The 19615-nt window shown below is 38.8% G+C and overlaps 1 protein-coding gene across 1 annotated transcript in view; it reads right to left on the bottom strand.

The window, feature by feature from the left end:
• LOC111727156 (ATP-binding cassette sub-family A member 3-like) overlaps window positions 1-19615 on the bottom strand; it is a gene marked incomplete at its 5' end in the record, with an annotated part of 186952 nt that overhangs the window by 124545 nt on the left and 42792 nt on the right. The window contains one exon of the mRNA XM_023516691.1: window positions 5124-5297. Within this exon, the coding sequence (XP_023372459.1) occupies window positions 5124-5297 (174 nt within the window). The remainder of the gene's footprint in view (window positions 1-5123; window positions 5298-19615) is intronic.

Here is a 19615-nt window from a genome sequence, read left to right as displayed (position 1 = left end):
GACAGGCACCTGTAGTCCCAGGTACTTGGGAGGCTGAGGCAAGAGAATCACTTAAGCCCAAGAGTTGGAGGTTGCTGTGAGGTGTGATGCCATGGCACTCTACCAAGGGTGACATAGTGAGACTCTGCCTCAAAAAAAAAAAAAAAAAAGAAGTTTTACTGTAATATTCTTCTGATTAGCTATTCATTGAGCATAGATTTTTATTCACAGATGAAAAAAAATCAAGTATTCTCAATCCTCCCATTAATCAAGAAACGAAATGCAATACCCAACAAATCCCAACAAGGTTTTTCATAGAACTTGGCAAAATGATCTTAAAATTCATGTGAAAAGCAAAGTAACAAGAAAATTGAAGAATAGCAAGTTAGCGGGAAAATGTCTGACAGATACTAAGACTTGTTATAACACTATAATATGTAAAAACATTATGATATCAGGACAAAAATAAACAAATTAATAGAATAGAAAAGATAATCAGAAATAAATCCATGTATATATAGATGCATGAAAACAAAGGAAGAATTAGAGACTAATAGAGAATAACTATTCAATATATGATTATAATAGCTCCATTTTCATTTGGAATAAAATAGTGTTAGATTCTTACCTCATAATAAACAGAAAGTTCAATTCTGAAAATTCTGTTCATTGAAAAGCCAAATATAAAAACCACACATTTATAAATTTTAGAGAAAATATAGGATTATCTTTATGACTTTTGGAATGGAAGGATTTCTTGAATAAAATCCAAGTATACAAACTAAAGGAAAAAAAAACTAACATTTTTGATAACATTAAATTAAAGATACCATAAACAGAAGTTGAATGAGCCACAGATTAAGTGCTGTGATTTATACTATCTAAAGCATATAAACAATTCAAACCCCTTATGGAACATGGAAGAATTCCTCCTTCCACCCAAATTGAAACACACTAAGATGCCATATTTTTACTTAGCAGAAAAGAAAAAGTAAAATAATTTGTTGGTATAAAAGGACATAAAAATTTGAAATACTCATCAATTTGTGGGCCTAAATTAGTAAGACCATTTAACCTTACCTTGTACAGTACCTGACTTTATGTGCACTCAGAAGCTAGTAAAATAAATGTCATTTTGGAAAGCAAATCCATTCTACAAAGAAAGACAAAGAGGAAAAGCCACCTTTCCCTCACCTCAAATAAGAGTGAAAGTAAGGCACACAAGACACATACATGGTCCTATGCTTTGTATCTCAGGGGTACCTAGGAAAATGATCAGACAGGATCAGTTAGAGATAATCAACACTGTGGTAGTGGCATTGGTACTGGCAGAGTAGAAGCTAGATAAGGGGACCTGAGGCAGGCAGGGCTCTTGGCTCCTCATATCTTAAAAGTGGCATTTAGAGCTTGTTGAAAATGTTCAAGTGTTTGTGAAGGCTGAAGGCCCTCAGATGAGGCCAATAGTTGGTAGAAAACTGGACTTTAAGGCCAGTGGCTAGAACTATGCTCTCCAATAAGTAGGGTACTAGGATGTTGTGTTGTGTGAGCTATACATAAACAGTCATCTGGTTATGTGTTCTGCCATGGAAGCAAAAGATCCAGATAATGCCACATAGATGTGAAGCCCATTTCCCTTCATGATAAATTTACATCCCTATCTATATTATCTTGAAGAATACAGAAGGATAGAGATGTCTTTCAGACATCTTTCAGACATCTAGGGGGATGGAGGCAAGATGGTGGACTGCAGCCAGCTTTCTACAGAGGCTCCCATCCAGAAGGAGACTTAAAGGATAGAAGTTTAGCAAGTAAGCCAATGGTTTAGAGTTGAGCCAAGAGAGAAGATTGAAGAATGCACATCACCCTTGCTGAGCCGAGCTGTGACGCCAAAAATACAATCAAAAGGTACAAAATCCACCACCAAGCAGACAGGAGTCCCCTTCCCCACAAGAAGTGCTTGCAGTTTACTCCATACAAACAAGCGAGCAGAATTCAAACATCCTCCCACTCTAAAGACCCCCTAAAAACTGGACCTCCTATCCCTATCAGGGTGCCACAGCACTCTCCTGCCAGGCATAAAACTGTAAAACTGTATAAAACTGTATATATTCTCTACCTACAACTCTGAACTCCCAGGATCCCGCCCTCCACTCTTATCCTGAGGTCTGGAGGTTTGTCACCCATGGAGTCCAGATTCTTGGGCATGTCCTTGAGACGACTGGAAGGGGAAAGGGCTGGTGCCGGTCTGTGCTGACTCTGTGGCACAGGAGCAAGCAGAGGACAGTCAGCTGAGAGGGAGTCATTCAGGAGCTCTGGTATCCTGAGTTGCAGAGTGGCAGCCATGGCAGAACACACTTCTGAGGCCATTCTGGACAGACACTCCCTTTCTCCCTGGGCAACCAGAGGAAGCTGGCATTTTGGCGGAGCAGACTTGGGAAGTTCTGTGAGTGAAGACAAGCCCTAAGTGGTACTGACCTGGGTGGAGTGAGTGCAGAGCCCACATAGTTCCAGGGAGGGGTTAGCCAAAAAAGTGCTTCACTGAGTCTAATAGCACCCAGCCTTTAGGGGATTATAGCTGAGACAAAGGCAGTGGGTGGGCAGAGGCTAGAATTGACACCTGAGTGTAAACTCTAATTGCTTGCTGCCCAGGGCTGGGTTTTTTTATCAGCTCTAGCAGCGTCTGACCTGCAGAGGAATTTAGCCAGACAGAAAGAAATTCTGTGAAGTTGCTCTGTCCTGTTCCACCAGCAACATCAGTCAGGCATGGGGCTGGAACTGAGTGAACTCCCCTAGCCTATATTAAACACCCAAGGTCCCCCTGCCAGATGCAGATCTCCTGGTGACTCAGGCAGTCATAAATCCCGGGAGTAGTTGCTCACTGGAGTGAACTGGTCACAGCCCTGTGAGATTACCAGTGACTGGGTGCAAGGTGGGGAAGGAGGCATCAACCTTCCCAGACTAATTCATTCACTGGGTGGGCTGTTCTGCCCTCATGGAGCACTGGAGCAAGTCTTATCTGAGCTGCCAGCAGACTCCTTCCATCTAGTAGCTGAAGACTTTATGAACTCTCCCACCTGAGACTGGTCCTGACTGGGCAAACTGATTTGGACCCCTTGAACTGGGCAAATCATCCAAGGACTATCCAAAGTGGCACCCAGGGTATATGGTTGTGGGAAGGTTTGATTTTCCTTGCCCAATTGTTCTTTGTGGGGGGTGGGGGTGACTTAATTGCTGGTATTTCCCCACAGCTGAGACTTTAACCAAGAGTAACTGATTCACTAGGGTAGGACAGAGACCAGCTGAAAATAAGACAGAGCCACTTAGTCCCACCACACCAAGCAGGTCCCCAGTCTCTCAGGCCATATCACCATATGGGTCCTTCATGTTCACATGGATGGAGCTGGAAAGTGTTCTTCTTAGCAAAGTATCTCAAGAGTGGAAGAAAAAGTATCCAATGTACACAGCCCTATTTTGAAACTCAGTTATAGCTTTTATAGGAAAGCTATAACCTAATTATAGCCTTAGAATATAGGGAGGGGGGAAGGCGAGAGGAAGGGAAGGGAAGGAGAGGGGATGGGAGAGGAGGGGGGTGGATGGATGGAAGGAGGGTGATTGGTGGGGTCACCTCTATGGTTTATCTTACGAGGGTAGAAATGAACAGTTTTAAAAGCAGAGTATGATTGTCTTAACTGAATAACAAAGAAAATGACATGAATACTATGCTAACCAGTTTGATGAGAGTATTTCAAATTATATATGAAAACACCACACTGTACCCCATGATTGCATTAATGCACACAGCTATGACTTAATAAAAAAAAAGACTAACTCATCTAGAATAACCTCAACAAATTGTCATATCAGCCTTATATTACTTTTAGTTTTCTCATCCTTGCAGTGTGGAGTTTGAAGGAAAATTAGTTATAGAAAATAAAGCTACGTTTGCTTTTTTGTGAGGTTACTTTCTGTGGTTTCAATTATGTAGTTCAACCAAGGTCCAAAAATATGAAATGGAACATTCCAGAAATTAATAATTCATAAGTTTTAAATTGTCACTGTTTTGAGTAGTGTGATGAAATTTTATGCAGTCCTGCCCTGTGTGGGATGTGAATCATCCCTTTTGCTGGTGTATCTATGCCATGTATGCTTCCTGTCCATTAGTCACTTAGTAGCTGTCTCAGTTGTCAGACTGATACATCCCAAGAAGAAAGGTGAGTATAGTACAATAAGATATTTTGTGTCATTACTTTCACATACCTTTTAATATAGTGTATTATAATTTTTCTGTTTTATTATTATTTTAAATTACTTACTATGCCTAATTTATAAATTAAACATTATCAGGGGTATGTATAAATAGGAAAAAGTGTAGTGTAGTCTTGGATACCAGGTATTCACTAAGGACGCTAAAATGTACCCCCAATGGATATGGGAAGACTATGTCATGGCAATGTGTTATTTGAAGAGATGTGGAATGTACTGTTGGTAGGAGAATAAATCGATATACCCTCTTTGACGATTATTATAATATAAATAAAAACTAAGCTAGGAGTACCTTATGTGATAGCATTTTTGTACCTAGAAATTATTTTTTTCAGAGTAATATGAATATATGAACAAATATCCACAATGTATACTATTGTGGATAATGGCAAAAAGTTGGAAACCATCTAAACATGCATTGATAGAGAACTAGCTAATTAAATATAATACCCATTTATAGTGGAATACTTAGCAACTTTGTAAAAAAAATGAGTATAGATCTACATGGGAAGATGTCCAAGATATATTATTTAGTGAATAAAGCAAGTTGTAGAATAGAATATTTTAAATGATTTTATTTGAGAGTATAAATGGGGGTTAACTATGAAGAGATGGGGAACTTGTAACTTTACACACTTCTGATTTTTTACAGTCCACCCAATTATTTCTGTTTAAATAAACAATAGTGATACTATTATTTATTTATCTAAAGATAAATACATTTAAGTAGTGATAAATATAAGTAGTGATACTATTATTTATTTATTTAAACATGAATGAACATAAGATTTTTCTTACTGTGTAATCTACTGTCCCACTCACACGACGTCACCATGCCTTTCTAGGTTCAGCAAGGCAAAATTTACAAAGCAAACACTCACGTTTTATTTCCATCTTGAGCAGAAGATTAATCCCTAGTGCCAATGCAATATTTGAGCTAACACAGGCAGCCACTTTGTTTGTGAGGATTGTCGCTCCATAGTTCTCAGCAATAAAGTTAAATGGAAAAAAACTGGCAAAAAATAGTAAGTTTCCAGCAGAAGCAGCCACATGAGCTTTAAATAAGAAGGGGATTATAAATTTAGTTTAACATAATCTTCAAAATAATGGATTACAAATAATTTTTTATACTACAGCAAAGCACTAGAATGTAAGCTTTATGAGTGGAAATTTATCTTTTCTTTTTACTCATGTATCTTCAGTGTCTAGATAGCATATAGTATTGGCTCAATAAATATGTGCTGAGTAAATTTCTGAGTGTGAGGAAGATTTCCTGGAAAGCTTATCCTTACATGTGTGGTGATACTATTATAGGTGCATAAGAACTATAGTCTAGCTTCTAGTCATCTGAAAACTCCAAATTCTCTCTCTCTTTTTTTAGACAGAGTCTTACTATGTCACCCTTGATACAGTGCCCTGGTGTCACAGCTCACAGCAACCTCCAAGTCTTGGGCTTAAGTGATTCTCTTGCCTCAGCCTGCCAAATAGTTGGGACTACAGGCACCTGCCACAAAGCTCAGCTATTTTTTTTTTGTAGTTGTCATTGTTGTTTAGCAGGCCCGGCCGGGTTTGAACCTGCCAGCCCCGATGGATGTGGCTGGCACCCTAACCACTGAACTATGAGCACCAACCCAAGAAAACTCCAAATTCTTAAACTAGAGAACACTGGAACAACAACTAGACTGACAGCTTCCAGAAAGAAACAATGAAAGGTTCTCTCTTTCAAGAAATAGCAAAATAGAAGGAGTCCTTCCCCATCCATAATTACTTTAAATAAAAATGGACTGAACTCTCCAACAAAAGATAGATACTGACAGAATGGATTAAAAAATTATCTAACTATATTTTCTCTATATCCAAAGGCACAAGTAAGTTGAAAGTGAAAGAATGGAAAAGATAATCCATGCAAACAGTAACCACGAGAGTGGGGGTAGTTGTACTACTATCAAAGAAAATATATATTTTTCTTAAGTGCACATGGATATTCCTCTTGATAGACCACACGTTAAATGACAAACCAAATCTCAATAGATTTAAAAAGATAGAAATCATAAAAATAAATTAGCTGATGATAAACTATTTCATACATATATTTAAATATTTATTAACTACAAAGGGAAATACTAACTTTTCAGGGAAGATAACCTGGTAACTGTTCCTCAATCAGCTGACAGAAATTAACATCACTAGTTCTAAGATATACTGACATTATTAACTTTAATATTATGCAGTGAGAAGGACACAATGTCATTGCTGTGGTAGTTTTATCAAAAATGCAAAACTCATTCTAATAATGAGAAAAATTCAAACAAATCCAAATTGAGGAACATTCTACAAAATAACTGATCAGTACTTTTAAAAAATGTCAAGATCATAAAAGATAAAGGAAATATTTATGAAATGTTGCTGATTGGAGGAGATTTCAATTAACAACTAAATTTAGGATCCTGGATTGAATTCTGCATCTGCAAATAGTAGTAAGAAAAAACTAGTGGTATTCAAACATGGTTCACATTTGCACCAATATGCATTTCCATGTTTGAAAATTAGATTATGCTCATATAAAATGTTAACATAAGGAGCACTAGCATGAAGGAAACTCCCTGCACTATTTTTACTCCTCTGGAAATTCAAAATTTCCAGAAATTCCAATTTTTTCCATGTAAGTTTTCTTTAAAAAAGTATTTAATCCTAAGTGTCATATTCAAAAGGCAGATAAAAGAAACTCCACATATGAAATAACAAAAAGGAAAATGGACAATCACCACTGGATGAACACCTCAGTTCCCAAAGAAGAAAACTAAATATTTAAAAGTATTCAAGAAAAAAGTATTCCAGAAAAAAGTTAGATGATTCTAACATATTTGACAAAGGATCATGCTAGTCACCTAGGAAAGTGACTCAGAATAACCAACATTCAAACTTAGCTTAGCAAATGACTGAGTCTGAAGATTAAAAACTGTTTCAGTAATACAGGCAAAAATATCAACATAAAAAAATAAAATTGACACTAAATTTTTTGAGGTCTACATTTGTTGTCTAAAAACATACAGAAATCTTGTCCTTTGGGAAGTATCAATAAAAAACACAGTTTTAATATTAAAGAGGGAAAAACATAGATAAATTAAATAAGAAATGGCAAAGGTCTTTGCAAAACAAACAACATCCCTCAAACATCCAAGAAATGAGTATCATTCTGGGAAATAACATAAACTACCAAAATGAATCTCAGTTGACACAGAAATCTTGAATATAAAAATGACTCTAGAATGAAGATTTATGACAAAGTACCTGATCCTGAAATAGTCATCAAACTATAAGCAACTGTAGAATGCACAAAATATGCGAGGCAGATATTGAACAATATGGTAAGTAATTAAAGGCAAAAATCCTTGAAAGAAGAGAAACTCACATGGAAGTGAGTGCCATGATTGTTTCAAGTCTCTTCCTGGGGACAGTTTCCCATCATAATGTACCAAGTCCAAAAACAGAGCAGTCTCACTCTGGTAAAGAGGCAGAGATCAGAGTTCAAGGAAGATATAACACTGGAATATGTGAGGGAAGGGGAAAGAAACTGTGCAGAGGAGATATCCCAGGATTCCTATGACTCCTTAGTTCCAGTTGGAGCCACAGGTGAGCAAGCTGAGACTTACTGGAGAGTGACTCTGTAAGACTGAGAGCAGAACTGACAATGGAGATTGAGCACCATCACAGGACATTAAGCCACATTGAGAGAGCTTCTTAATACTTCCTAAACATCCTGAGCATCTAGTTGAGAAATGAGATGAAACCTTAAGAGATAAGACCATGCTTTAGACCAACCATTTTCAAAAAAGGGCCATTTAGTAAATATTTTAGGCTTTGTCTCTGTCACAACTATTCAACTGTTACTGTAGTACTAAAGCAGCTACATACAATATATAAATGAATGAGTATGGCTGTGTTTCAACAGAGTAGATCTTGAAACTACAAGATTTCTTTTCAAGTATGGATATGAGTACTTTGGAAGGTGAACCCCCCAAAGTTAGAAGGTCTTGAGAAATAACTTAGGTTTTCCAAAGAGCTGCCATAAGAAAGCATGAAATCAAGCCTTCACACATTCCAAGTGATCATTCAGTAAAATTGAACTGGCTACAAATATTGATCCTAGCAACACTCTTTAGAACCTCCATAATGTACCATCAAAAATGCCTGGGATATAATAAAATTATCAGAAATACAAATAATCTGGTGAATATAAGCCATAACTAAAGAAAATTCACAGTTAATAGACATAAATGAATCCTAGAAAACAGAAATGCTAACTTTAGCAGATAAAGAATTTTAAAGTATTATGGATGTTGAAATAATTTTTAAAATAATCTGCATGAGGAAACAGGAAATCCTAGAACGAGAAAAGAAACTATAAAAGAACAAAATGGAAATTTTAAATTCTAAAGCTGGAATATATAACAACTGAAATGAAGAATTCATTGAATGAGCAGATTGGGAAGTAGGGAAGAGTCAGTAAACTTGAAGATAAGTCAAATAGAAATTATTCAATCTGAAGGAAGTAAGAGAGAGAGAGAGAAAGATGAACAAGAAATGAGACTCAAAAGGAGAATAAGAACAGAATGAAAAATATGTGAAGATATAAAAACTGGAAACTTCCTAAATATGAAAGGCACCACCATCCTACATATATCCAAGAAGTATAGTTAACTCTCAACAGAGAAAAATGTAGAAATCCACATCTAGGTGCAAATATTCAAACAGTTGACAACAAATCATAACTTGAAAGTCAAATTATATCCGATGGAACAATGATAAGAAGGTGATAAAATTGACAAACACCTACCAATATTAAAACAGACAAATCACAAAAAACATAAATTGTCAATACCAGAAATAAAAAGGGGGAAGATCTATGGAAATCTCCTAGACATTAAAAAGATATGAGGACTTATTAAACACTTTATTTCAGTGAACTTGACACTTTAGATACAATTGACAAATTCTTTGGAACATTCAACTTATGAAAACTAACATAAGAAATAGGTAAGTTCAAGGTTCTATATCTAGGACCAAGAAGTAGATCTGTTATTTAAACATTCTTCCCCTTTCTCTTATTCCTAAAAAATCCAAAAACAGATAGCTCAGTGGTTAATAATTTAAAATGTGTAAAGAATTATATCAATCTTACACAAACTCTTTCATAGAAAAGAAAAATGGGGGATTACTTCCTAACTTGTTTTATAAAGGCCCTGTGACATTGACACCAAATTATGAAAACAACAGTACAAGAAATAATTATAGATAAATTTTTTTCCATTGATGAAAAAATCCTAAACAAAAGGTTTTCATATTAAATCCATCTACATAAAAAACTTGATACTTCACCATCAAGTGGATTTTCTACAGTTATATAGGAGAGGGTTAACATTAAAAAAAATCAATACATTTTGCCACTTTAGAAAAGAAAAAATACTATTAAGCTCATTTCAGAAGATGCAGAAAGATTTCTGATGAAATTCAAAATGGTTTTAAGGGAAGCATAGTAAATAGCAATGAATGGGCCTATTTTTAATCTGATAAAGAATATCTACAAAAACCCAAATAAAATCACATTTTAAAGGAGAATTATTGAAAGCTTTCCCCTCTATAATCAAGAATATAACAAAGATGCTCCCCTAACATCATTTCTACTCAACATTTTCCTTGAAGTACTAACCAGTTCAATAAGTCCAATAAAATGAATAAATGGCATATAGATTGGACAGGAAGAAATGAAAACATCATTATTTACACATAATACAATTCTGGGTATGAAGAATACTCAAAGTATCTACATACTAAGGACTAGAATTAGTAAGTGAATTTAGCCAGGTCTGGATACAAAATCAATATTAAAAATACATAGTATTTTTATATACTACAAATCAAAAATATAAAATGAAATTTGAAATATCATTTATAATAGCATCAAATAACAAAAACATGCAGGAATAGTTTATACTATGAGTTTATTATTGAGAATTCTACAGTAGGCTAAATAATTGCCCCCAAAGATATCAGGTCCTAATCTCTATAACCTATAGATATTTACCTTATTTGGAAAAAGGGACTTTGCAAATATAGTTAAGTTTATAGAGATGGGTAGATTATCCCGGATTATCTGAGTGGTCCCTAAAGGCAAACACATGCGTCCTTTATTAAAAGAGAGTGGCAGAGGGACATCTGAAACAGAAGAGGAAGAGGCTATGTGAGGAGAGAGATAGAAATTTGGGGTGATGCAGGCATGAGCCAAGGAATATTGGCAGCTACCAAAAGCTCAAAAAGGCAAGTAAGAGATTCTTCCCTAGATCCTCCAATGGAAATGAAGCCCTGCCTACCCCTGAATTTTTGCCTAGTTATACTAATTCCAATCATTTGGCCTCCAAAACCATAAAAAACAAAAACAAACAAACAACAACAACAAATAAAACATTTTTGCTGTCTCAAGCCACAAACTCTGTCTTAACTTGTTAAGCAGGAATAGGAAATCAACATGCCTTTTATACAGAAAAGTGAAAAAATATTATAAGAGAAATTAAAGGATACTTAAATCAAAGGAGGGAAAACTAAATTTCCTGAATGAGAAGATTCTTCATAAAGCCTTCAATTACCAAATTAACTGCTTATTCCATATACACCCATTCCAAACTTAGCACTTTTGTTTTAGAAGTTGATAAGATGATTCTAAAATTTATATGGGAATACAAAGTATCAAGAATAACAAAGCAATTTTGAAGACAACAAAACTTGAGTATTCAAACTACTGGCCAGTAGATGTCAAGAATAAACACAAAGCAATAGCTATTTTACTCCTCTTTGTTTAGTTTCTAGAAGAGCTTATTCATTTGACACCTTTTCTAGAAAAGTTTTTAGGTTTCCATCTTATACTATTGTTGAGTAATTCGCATAGATTTTTTAGTGACTGCTCTAGAAATTACAGGATGCAATATATAGTTTATTCAACATACCACAATCTTCTAGTTTCTACACTTTGCCACTTCAAGTGAGTTACAGGAACCTTATTTCCATTTAGGTCACTTTACCTTACCCACTCTATAATTGTCTTGAATATTTTCCTTTACATACATGGAGCACTGCTTCATCTATCAAATGTGACTTAAGAAACTCATGAAAGAAGTCTACTATGTCTATCCTTTGTAAGGTTCCAAGACTTCTGTTATTATTTCTTTTCTGTTTAGAAAACTTCCTTTATCAATTCTTTGTTGCAAGCAACAGAGTCTCTTTGTTTTCTTTCTCTTAACAGTGTGTGTATTTCTCATGCATTCCTGGAGGATGGTTTTAATAGATATAGAATTCAAAGTGAATATATATGTGTGTTTATTTCTCATGTATTCCTGGAGAGTCATTTTGATATAGAATTCATAGCAGTTATTTTCTTCAGAACTTGAAAAACATGCTACTTCCTTTTGGTTTGAAATGAGAAATTTACAGCCATTTGAACTTGTGTTTCCCTGTATGCAATGCATAGTTTTTCTCTGGCTGCTCTGTAGGTTTTGTCTTTAGTTTTCAGAAGTTTAATTACAATGTGTCTTGGTATGAATTCCATTGAATTTATTGTAATAATTTACAAAATTCCTGAGACAGTAGGCCTAGATCTTTCACCAGATTTGATAATTTTTCAGCCATTGTTTCTTGGGACACTTTTTCAGTCTCACATTGTTCTAATCTTCTGAGATTCTAGTGGTATGAATGTTAAATATTTTGTTGTTGCCCTAGGTTGTTGAGACAACTCATTTTCATAGTGTATTTTCTATTTTTATTCAAATTGTGTAAATTCTATTGCTTTGCTCTTAAGTTCACTTATTCTGTTCCTTTATTTTCATTTCATTGAGTTTAAAAAAACTCTTTGTGTTTTTTAGTTCTATTATTTACATTTGGTTCTTTTTTTGTAACTTCTATTCCTTTGCTGAGATTTCTATCCTTCATTTGTGTTAAGAGAATTCATAATTGCTCAATAACACATTTTTAAGATATTTGCTTAATTCCTTATCAAGTAATTATATTATCTCCGTAATCTCAGTTTTGGCATCATCCTTCTTGTGATTTTTCTGGTTCTTGATAAGATGAGGGATTTTCTGTTGTATCCTGAACATTTTGATTGTAATGAGACTCCGATCCTATTTAATCATTTTTTTCTGAATCAAGTAGTCCCTCTGTGGAGATGTAGCACAAAGGGCAGATGGTTATGTATGTTCATTTTCCCTGCTGAAGCCTCTCTGGCAGATGTGGGGAACTAACTCACGCTGTCCCACTGCAGATGGATGGAGTAAAAGTTCAGCCCTCTTCTGGCCCTGCTGAACTCTTCCCAGCAAAAGTGACTCACTGACCAACACTACCTTATTGTCTTTAAATGGAGGTATAAACTTATTTCCTCAATGGGATTTGCTGATGGTACAGAGTGGGTGTGTAGAGGAGGGCTGACTAGGTTACATGTGGAAGTTTTGTCCCTTACTGGGCATCCCTGACTACAGGAGCTTACTAAAACTGGTACCACCTTGCCATTATTCAGTCTTGTTGATGGTAGGGAACTAGAATGGAAGATTAACTTCTTGCTTAACCTACTTTAGCCAGAGAGGTTGGGGTAGGGTGGTTGTTCCCCTTGGTGTTTAGCTGGAGTAGGGAAAGTACTGTAAAAGTGCTTTTGTTACTAGGTGACCCTTTTACATTTGGCTTGGGAGAGCAGGCTTTTCTTGGAGCTTTGTTTGTACCCATTACTAGTCCCTGCTGGAGGCTTCTGCAATGCTTTTAAAAAAGATGTATAGAAAAACAATAAGAAAATCCAGGGAACTGAAGCCATCATCCCCCAAATTCCAAGGTCTCTAGGTAGCCCACCTTCCTTACACCTTTCAGAGAGAGATGTCTTAACGCTTGTTGGCTGGGTTATATCTAGTATTTTTTATTTAAAGGGGGCAGACCTGGGAAGAATGTGGCTACCCCATCTTTTAAGAGAATGCATGCAAGCAATATATTTAAAAATAATTTCTAAAAAAAATTATTGAGCATTTTAGTTTGAGAGTCATTCTGAGTATTTAGTGCATCATTCCACCAGAAATAATCTCTATTATAAATTTTTATAAATACACTGACTCCTGTTTATCTGGTATTGTCATCTTGCTCTTCAACATATCACCTTCTGTTTCAGCTCAATATATTACTTTTTTTATGTATGACTATATGCTGACTGTATACAGTTTTTTAGTACTTATTATTGCATCAAGGTGCTCAATACCAAGCTCACATTGATAGGAAAGTGAGAAAAGGCACAGGACTCAGCATATAGTCATACTCATAGTTATGATTTAGTACAACAAAGGGATACAAAGCAAAATAATCAAAGGGAAAGTTTGGTGCATCGTGGCAAAGACCAGAGGAGACCAAGTACAAGCTTCCAAGAGTTCTCTCCCAATGGAATCACACAGGTTGCACTTGATTCTTCCATGAATGAATTGTAATAATGTGGGTAAAGTTTTGCTGACTCAGTGCCCATTAGAGACCCAGTGATGAATGTTTTTATTAGGGACTGGTTGCATAAGTGTTTTCTGTCTAACACACACCAAGATTCAAGACTCTCAGGAGGAAAGCATGGGTTCTATGAAAACTATATTGTTCACACTGTTTAGTTATAGGGAGTCACTCTTATCATTTAGGAAATGGTGAGAATGCCCCTAAAAATTAAGTAGTCCAGATGCCAGCCAAAGGCAAGCCTATCAATCAGGCTTTTCTGAGGATAGGACTCTCAGGCCTGCGATGTTAATTCTTTTCTGCATTACTATGAATACCAGCTGTCAATTGTGAAAACTAGTCAGCTGACAATAACTATGGCAATATATTAAAAATTAAATTGCTAGTAATATTTAAAAATATCTTCTGTAAAACTGCAATTTTGCTCTAAAATAAATTTCTAGGGATGGTTGATATTCTGTTGGTTCAGCATAAAAGAAAGGGTTAGGGAATAATACTTAGCATTTGAGGACTAAAAAAAAAATCCCTTAATCTTTTGGGACATAATTTTAAAATGGCTAGTAGAGAATTAATTCTATTTTTCCTGAGATGGCTTACTAGAGACATCAGTGACTAATTCTCCTAAGAAGGAAGAACCAAAATTACAGGTAATCACAGCTCGAGTAAAGCATTAAAGGGAGAGTGCTGGAGCCTATTGGAGAATTCATTGATGAAGCTTTGAAACCCACCCCTCCACTTCCCAAACAAGAAGCTGGCAAAGATAGAACCCCAAAGGACTTAGTATTCTGTGGAAAGGGTAGATGGGTATGTTTTTGACTTCCCCAATCCTTGCAGCAGACTACTAGTATCTGAACTTAAGGAGAGCTTATTTTTCCGCACAAGCCCAAGTACTGCAGTGGGCTGTTATTTGGGAACTTCATAAGGGCATTACACTGGGCTAACAGCTCCCACAGGGTCCCTTGCTTTCCCCTTAGACTCAAGCTATGGTGGTGGGTAGCACACTGAGAGTACACCTATCCTGAGACTCTTAACTTCCCAAGGACTTTTAACCCTGTGTCTTAACATTACTGGCTCCCTTGCAGATATTCCTCAGCACCCACTTGGATTGTAGCAGCCCCACAGGGAAGCTAGACCCAAAGGAGCAGCAGGATTCCCAGTGGTCTAGCCCTCAGGGATTGTTGCTCATAGGTGGAAGGGGAAGTGCACTGCACTGAGAAAGAATCCCATGGGACAAAGGAAGCCAGAGTGTAGCCAGGTGTCCTTAAACTACAGTCCACGGGCCACGTACAGCCCACCTAGGACATTTATCCAGCCTTCTGGGTGTTTTTGCTGCCACTGTCTGTCCTGCTTAGCAGCTGACTTGTTCCGGGGGGCCCACAGTCTGGCCCTTCAACAGTCTGAGGGACAGTGAACTGGCCCCCTGTTTAAAAAGTTTGAGGACCCCTGGTTAGGCTTTTCTATGTCCCAGAACTTCTCACTGTGGTCAGGGGGTGGCTGAGCCCCTTTCAGCAGAGGCATAGGCTCTATGTTGGGTTCCATGGGGTGGAGAGAGCTATGGACACACCCCAGCATTTGGGCAGCTCCAAGTGCTTATGAAGGGATATTTAGGAGGGGACTTTTTCTCACCCTTGCCTACTGCTGCAGACGGAGCTGGAGCTTCTCTTATGGGAGCACTTGTAAATGGCCTTTCTGGGGCACTTTGAAGTGACCTTATGGGAGGTGTGACCTTAAGGCTCAGGATTACAGGGAGAGTAGATCATCCTCCTCTCTCTATGCAATGGCAGCGTTCCTGCAGATGAACAGTGGTATCTGTAAGATCTGATTATCATGAGCAGTCGGACAGGGGTATGACAAGGAGGTAGATTATACACCTGCCCGCTTGGTAGTGGAAAAGAGGGGCTTCTTTCCCTCCTCCTGTGGCTACCCCAGTGAATTTCACTGGGACCTATTCCCACCACCTCCATCAGGGTTGGGACTTGTTCTCATCATCAGGATCTCACATGTATCATCTGTTGCTACTGTAGTTGGTTCTTACCCGTGGATGCCCCATCAACTGGCCTACAGGCTGAACTGCTCAATCTAGTGAAACAAGTACTGAGAAAAGTGTACAACACTGAGGAATAAAATAACCATTATGAAACCTCTGCCATTTTGGATATGTAAGAAGTAGTGAATCTGCTCACAGGCCTACTACATCACTACTACAAGTGACATCTGAGAAAGTCACCATGCAAAGATTATAGACAACCAAGGAACTCATACACAGTAGTCTTTTCCACTGAAAATACCCACAGCCAAAGCCAGCCTATCATAAAAAATACACATTATTGTCACCTCCTCAATGAGGAAAAAAGACTGCAGTCCAACTGAAAATAAATTAAAAAATAATGATAATAAATAGTCTATCTATATTAGAAGGACCCAGAGAAATTATTCTGGTATTATGAAAGAACTGAGTTTTACAACAACTCCAAAGGATCACATTAACTCTACAGCAATGAAATGAAAACAAAATGAATTTTTTCAAATATTAGACAAAGACTTCAAAATGCTGATTATAAAGAAGCTCTATAATGTCCGAGAGAGCTGAAAACCAATATAAAATTTTTTAAAAAGAAATTTAGGTTATAAATAAAAAAATTTATAAAGAAATCAATAATTTAAAAAGAGCAGTTACAATTTCAGGATATGAAAGATTCACTTAGGGAATTATAAGATACAGTGGAAAGTTTTAATAATAGACTAGACAAGGCAAGAGAAAAATTTCAGAGCTCAAAGACAAAACTTTCAGATTAACCCAGTCAGACAAAAATAAAGACAGAAGAATTAAAAGAAATGCTCATGAGATTAACTACAACTTGGATTTTACATAATATATACAAAAAATATAACCTAATTTTATATACCTTTGTCGTAATCTGAAATTAAAAAAAAGAAATTAACAAAATCTTCAAGAAATATAGGATTATGTAAAACATTCAAACCTATGAATCATAGATATTCTTGAGGGAGAAAATAACACCAAGAAGTTTAGAAAATCTATTTAAGAGAATGGTTGAGGAAAACTTCACTGGTTTTTCTAAAGATATAGACATCCAGGTGTAAGATGCTAAATGAACTCCTGGAAGAATCACTGCAAGAAGGACTTCGGCAAAGTACATAGTCCATAGTCCATAGTCCATAGTACATTGGATAAGTTAATGAAAAGAAATAATGCCCCAAACAGTGGAAAAAATGAATCAAATCACTTATAAAGGAAAACTAATCAGATTAACAGCAGATTTCTCAGCAGAAATCTTCCATCCAGATTGGATTAGGGTCCCATCTTTAGTCTTAAACAGAAAAACTGTCAGACAAGAATTGTATATCCTGAAAACCTAGTTTCAGAAATGAAGGAGCAACAATGACTTTCTAAGACAAGAATGTGCTAAGGGAATTTGTCACCACTAGACCAGTCTTATAAGAAATGTTCAAAACAGTTTCAAACATCCAAATGTAAGGTTGACACCATTATAAAACCACACAAAAGTATAAAAATCACAGGACTTAAAAACCATTAAGAATACAAAGCAACCAGGCAATAATGAACATAATAACAGAAAAAGTATCTTACATATCAATATTAACTTTGAATGTAAATGGCCTAAATGCCCTACCTAAAGACAAGGATTGGCAGAATGAATAAAAAACCAAAATCTAAATAACTGCTACCTTTAGGAGGCTCATTTAACTGGTAAAGATTTTTACAGAACCAAAGTAAAGGAGTGGAAAAAAAATTATTCCACACAAACAGAAACTAAAAGTAAGAAGTAGCTATATTTACACAAGAGAAAATAGGCTTTCAATCAAAAATAGCAAAAAAAGGATTCTGGGAAGATGGCCGACTGGTAGCAACCCTGGTCAGAGGCTCCTGAACAAAGGAAGAAAAACTGGTTGGAATCAGAATCTATGAAGCCAAAGACGGGGAGCTGAGCCCAGAAAGAAGTTCGGCAAGCTATAAATCCAAGGAAGATCATTTAAGAACATAAAATACAGGTACAAAGCGGGCCCCAGAACTGCTTACCAGACCCGCCCCCCTCCTGCGGGTGGCAGGCGGCCACAGAGAAGCCCCCTGTGCCGGGCAGGCACAGAAGTACTTGCTAGAGATTAGTGCACCCCCGCCGGCAGCGGTGGACAAGTCTCCCACTCCGGGAGGGCCTAGAACTGCTTGCTAGAGTGGCGAACCCCACGGGTGGCAGAGAAGAACCCCGCCCCAGGGCTCTGGTTAGGTCCAGAACTGATTGCTAGAGCTGCAAGCTTCCCACGGGCGGCGGGTTGCCGGAGTAGAGTTCCCCTGCTCCGGGCAGCCACAGAAGTACTTGCTAGAGCTTAGCGCACCCCTGCCAGTGGCGGCGGACGAGTCCCCCACTCTGGGAGGGCCTAGAACTCCTTGCTAGAGCCGAGCACCCCACTGGCGGTAGAGAAGCACCCTGCCCCAGGGCTCTGGGCAGGTCCAGAACTGGTTGCTAGAGCTGCAAGCTTCCTGCGGGCGGCAGGTGGCCAGAGTGGAGTTCCCCTGCTCCGGGCAGCCACAGAAGTACTTGCTAGAGCCTAGCGCACCCCCACCGGTGGTGGCGGACGAGTCTCCCATTCTGGGAGGGCCTAGAACTGCTTGCTAGAGCCACACACCCCACGGGCGGCAGAGAAGAACCCCGCCCCAGGGCTCAGGACAGATCCAGAACTGGTTGCTAGAGCCGCAAGCCTCCAGCGGGCAGCGGGTGGCCTGAGCGGAGTTCTCCTGCTCCAGGCAGCCACAGAAGTACTTGCTAAAGCCTAGCGCACCACCGCAGGTGGCTGCAGATGAGTCCCCCACTCTTTGAGGGCCCAGAACTGCTTGCTAGAGCCGTGTGCTCCACGGGCAGCAGAGTAGATCCCTGCTCCAGGGCTCTGGGCAGGCGCATAACTGCTTGCTAAAGCCGCACACCTCCTGCTGGTGGCAGGTGGCAGCAGAGGACTTCCCACTGCTCTGGGCAGGCACAGAATCACTTGCTAGAGCCCTGCACACCCCTATAGGCGGCCCACCCTGGGAGGGCCCAGAACTGCTTGCTAGAGCCGCACACCCCATGGGCGGCAGAGTAGATCCCTGCTCCAAGGCTCTGGGTGGGCATAGAACTACTTGCTAGCACACCTCCTACTTGCTAGCGGGCCACGGGTGGCCACAGAGGATTTCTCCTGCTCTGGGCAGGCACAGAACTACTTGCTAGAGCCTCGCACACCCCACGGGCAGTGCCAGAGGAGTCCCCAACTCTGGGAGGACCCAAAACTGCTTGCTAGAGCTGTGTACCCCACAGGCAGCCGAGGAGATCTCCGCTCCAGGACTCTGGGTGGGCCCAGAATTGCTTGCTAGTGCCACGGGTGTCCTATGGGCAGTGGCGGAGGAGTCCTCCGTTCCAGGCAGACCCCAAACAGCTTTCTAGAGACACGCATACCCCATGGGGGCCAGCGGAGGATTTCCTTGCTCCAGGCACCTGTGCTGGGTGGGCCCAGAATTGCTTGCTAGAGCCACGTGCGCCCTGCAGGAGGCGGTGGAGGAGTCTAGCACTCTGGGTGGGCCAAGAACTGTCTATTAGAGCCACATGTGTCCCACAGATGGAGGTGGAGGAGTTCCTCACTCTGGCTCCCAGGCTGGGAGGGAATAGATTGGCTTGCTAGTGCTGCACACATCCAACAGGCCATGGTGAAGGAGTCCTCCACTCCCCCAAACTACTCTGGTGGGGCCAAAATAAGACTGATTTGATCGCTTGCATACCCTACACTACCGCTGCCATTCCCCCACCCCCCGACTGCTCCAGGGTGCTGAACTAGGACTGATCCGGCT

Source organism: Otolemur garnettii, unplaced genomic scaffold (genome assembly GCF_000181295.1).
Source record: "Otolemur garnettii isolate 467f Iridium unplaced genomic scaffold, OtoGar3 scaffold00096, whole genome shotgun sequence".
In the NCBI taxonomy this organism is placed as follows: domain Eukaryota; kingdom Metazoa; phylum Chordata; class Mammalia; order Primates; family Galagidae; genus Otolemur; species Otolemur garnettii.
Note: the sequence above shows the minus strand (reverse complement) of the source record. Positions and strands in the feature narration are given on the sequence as shown.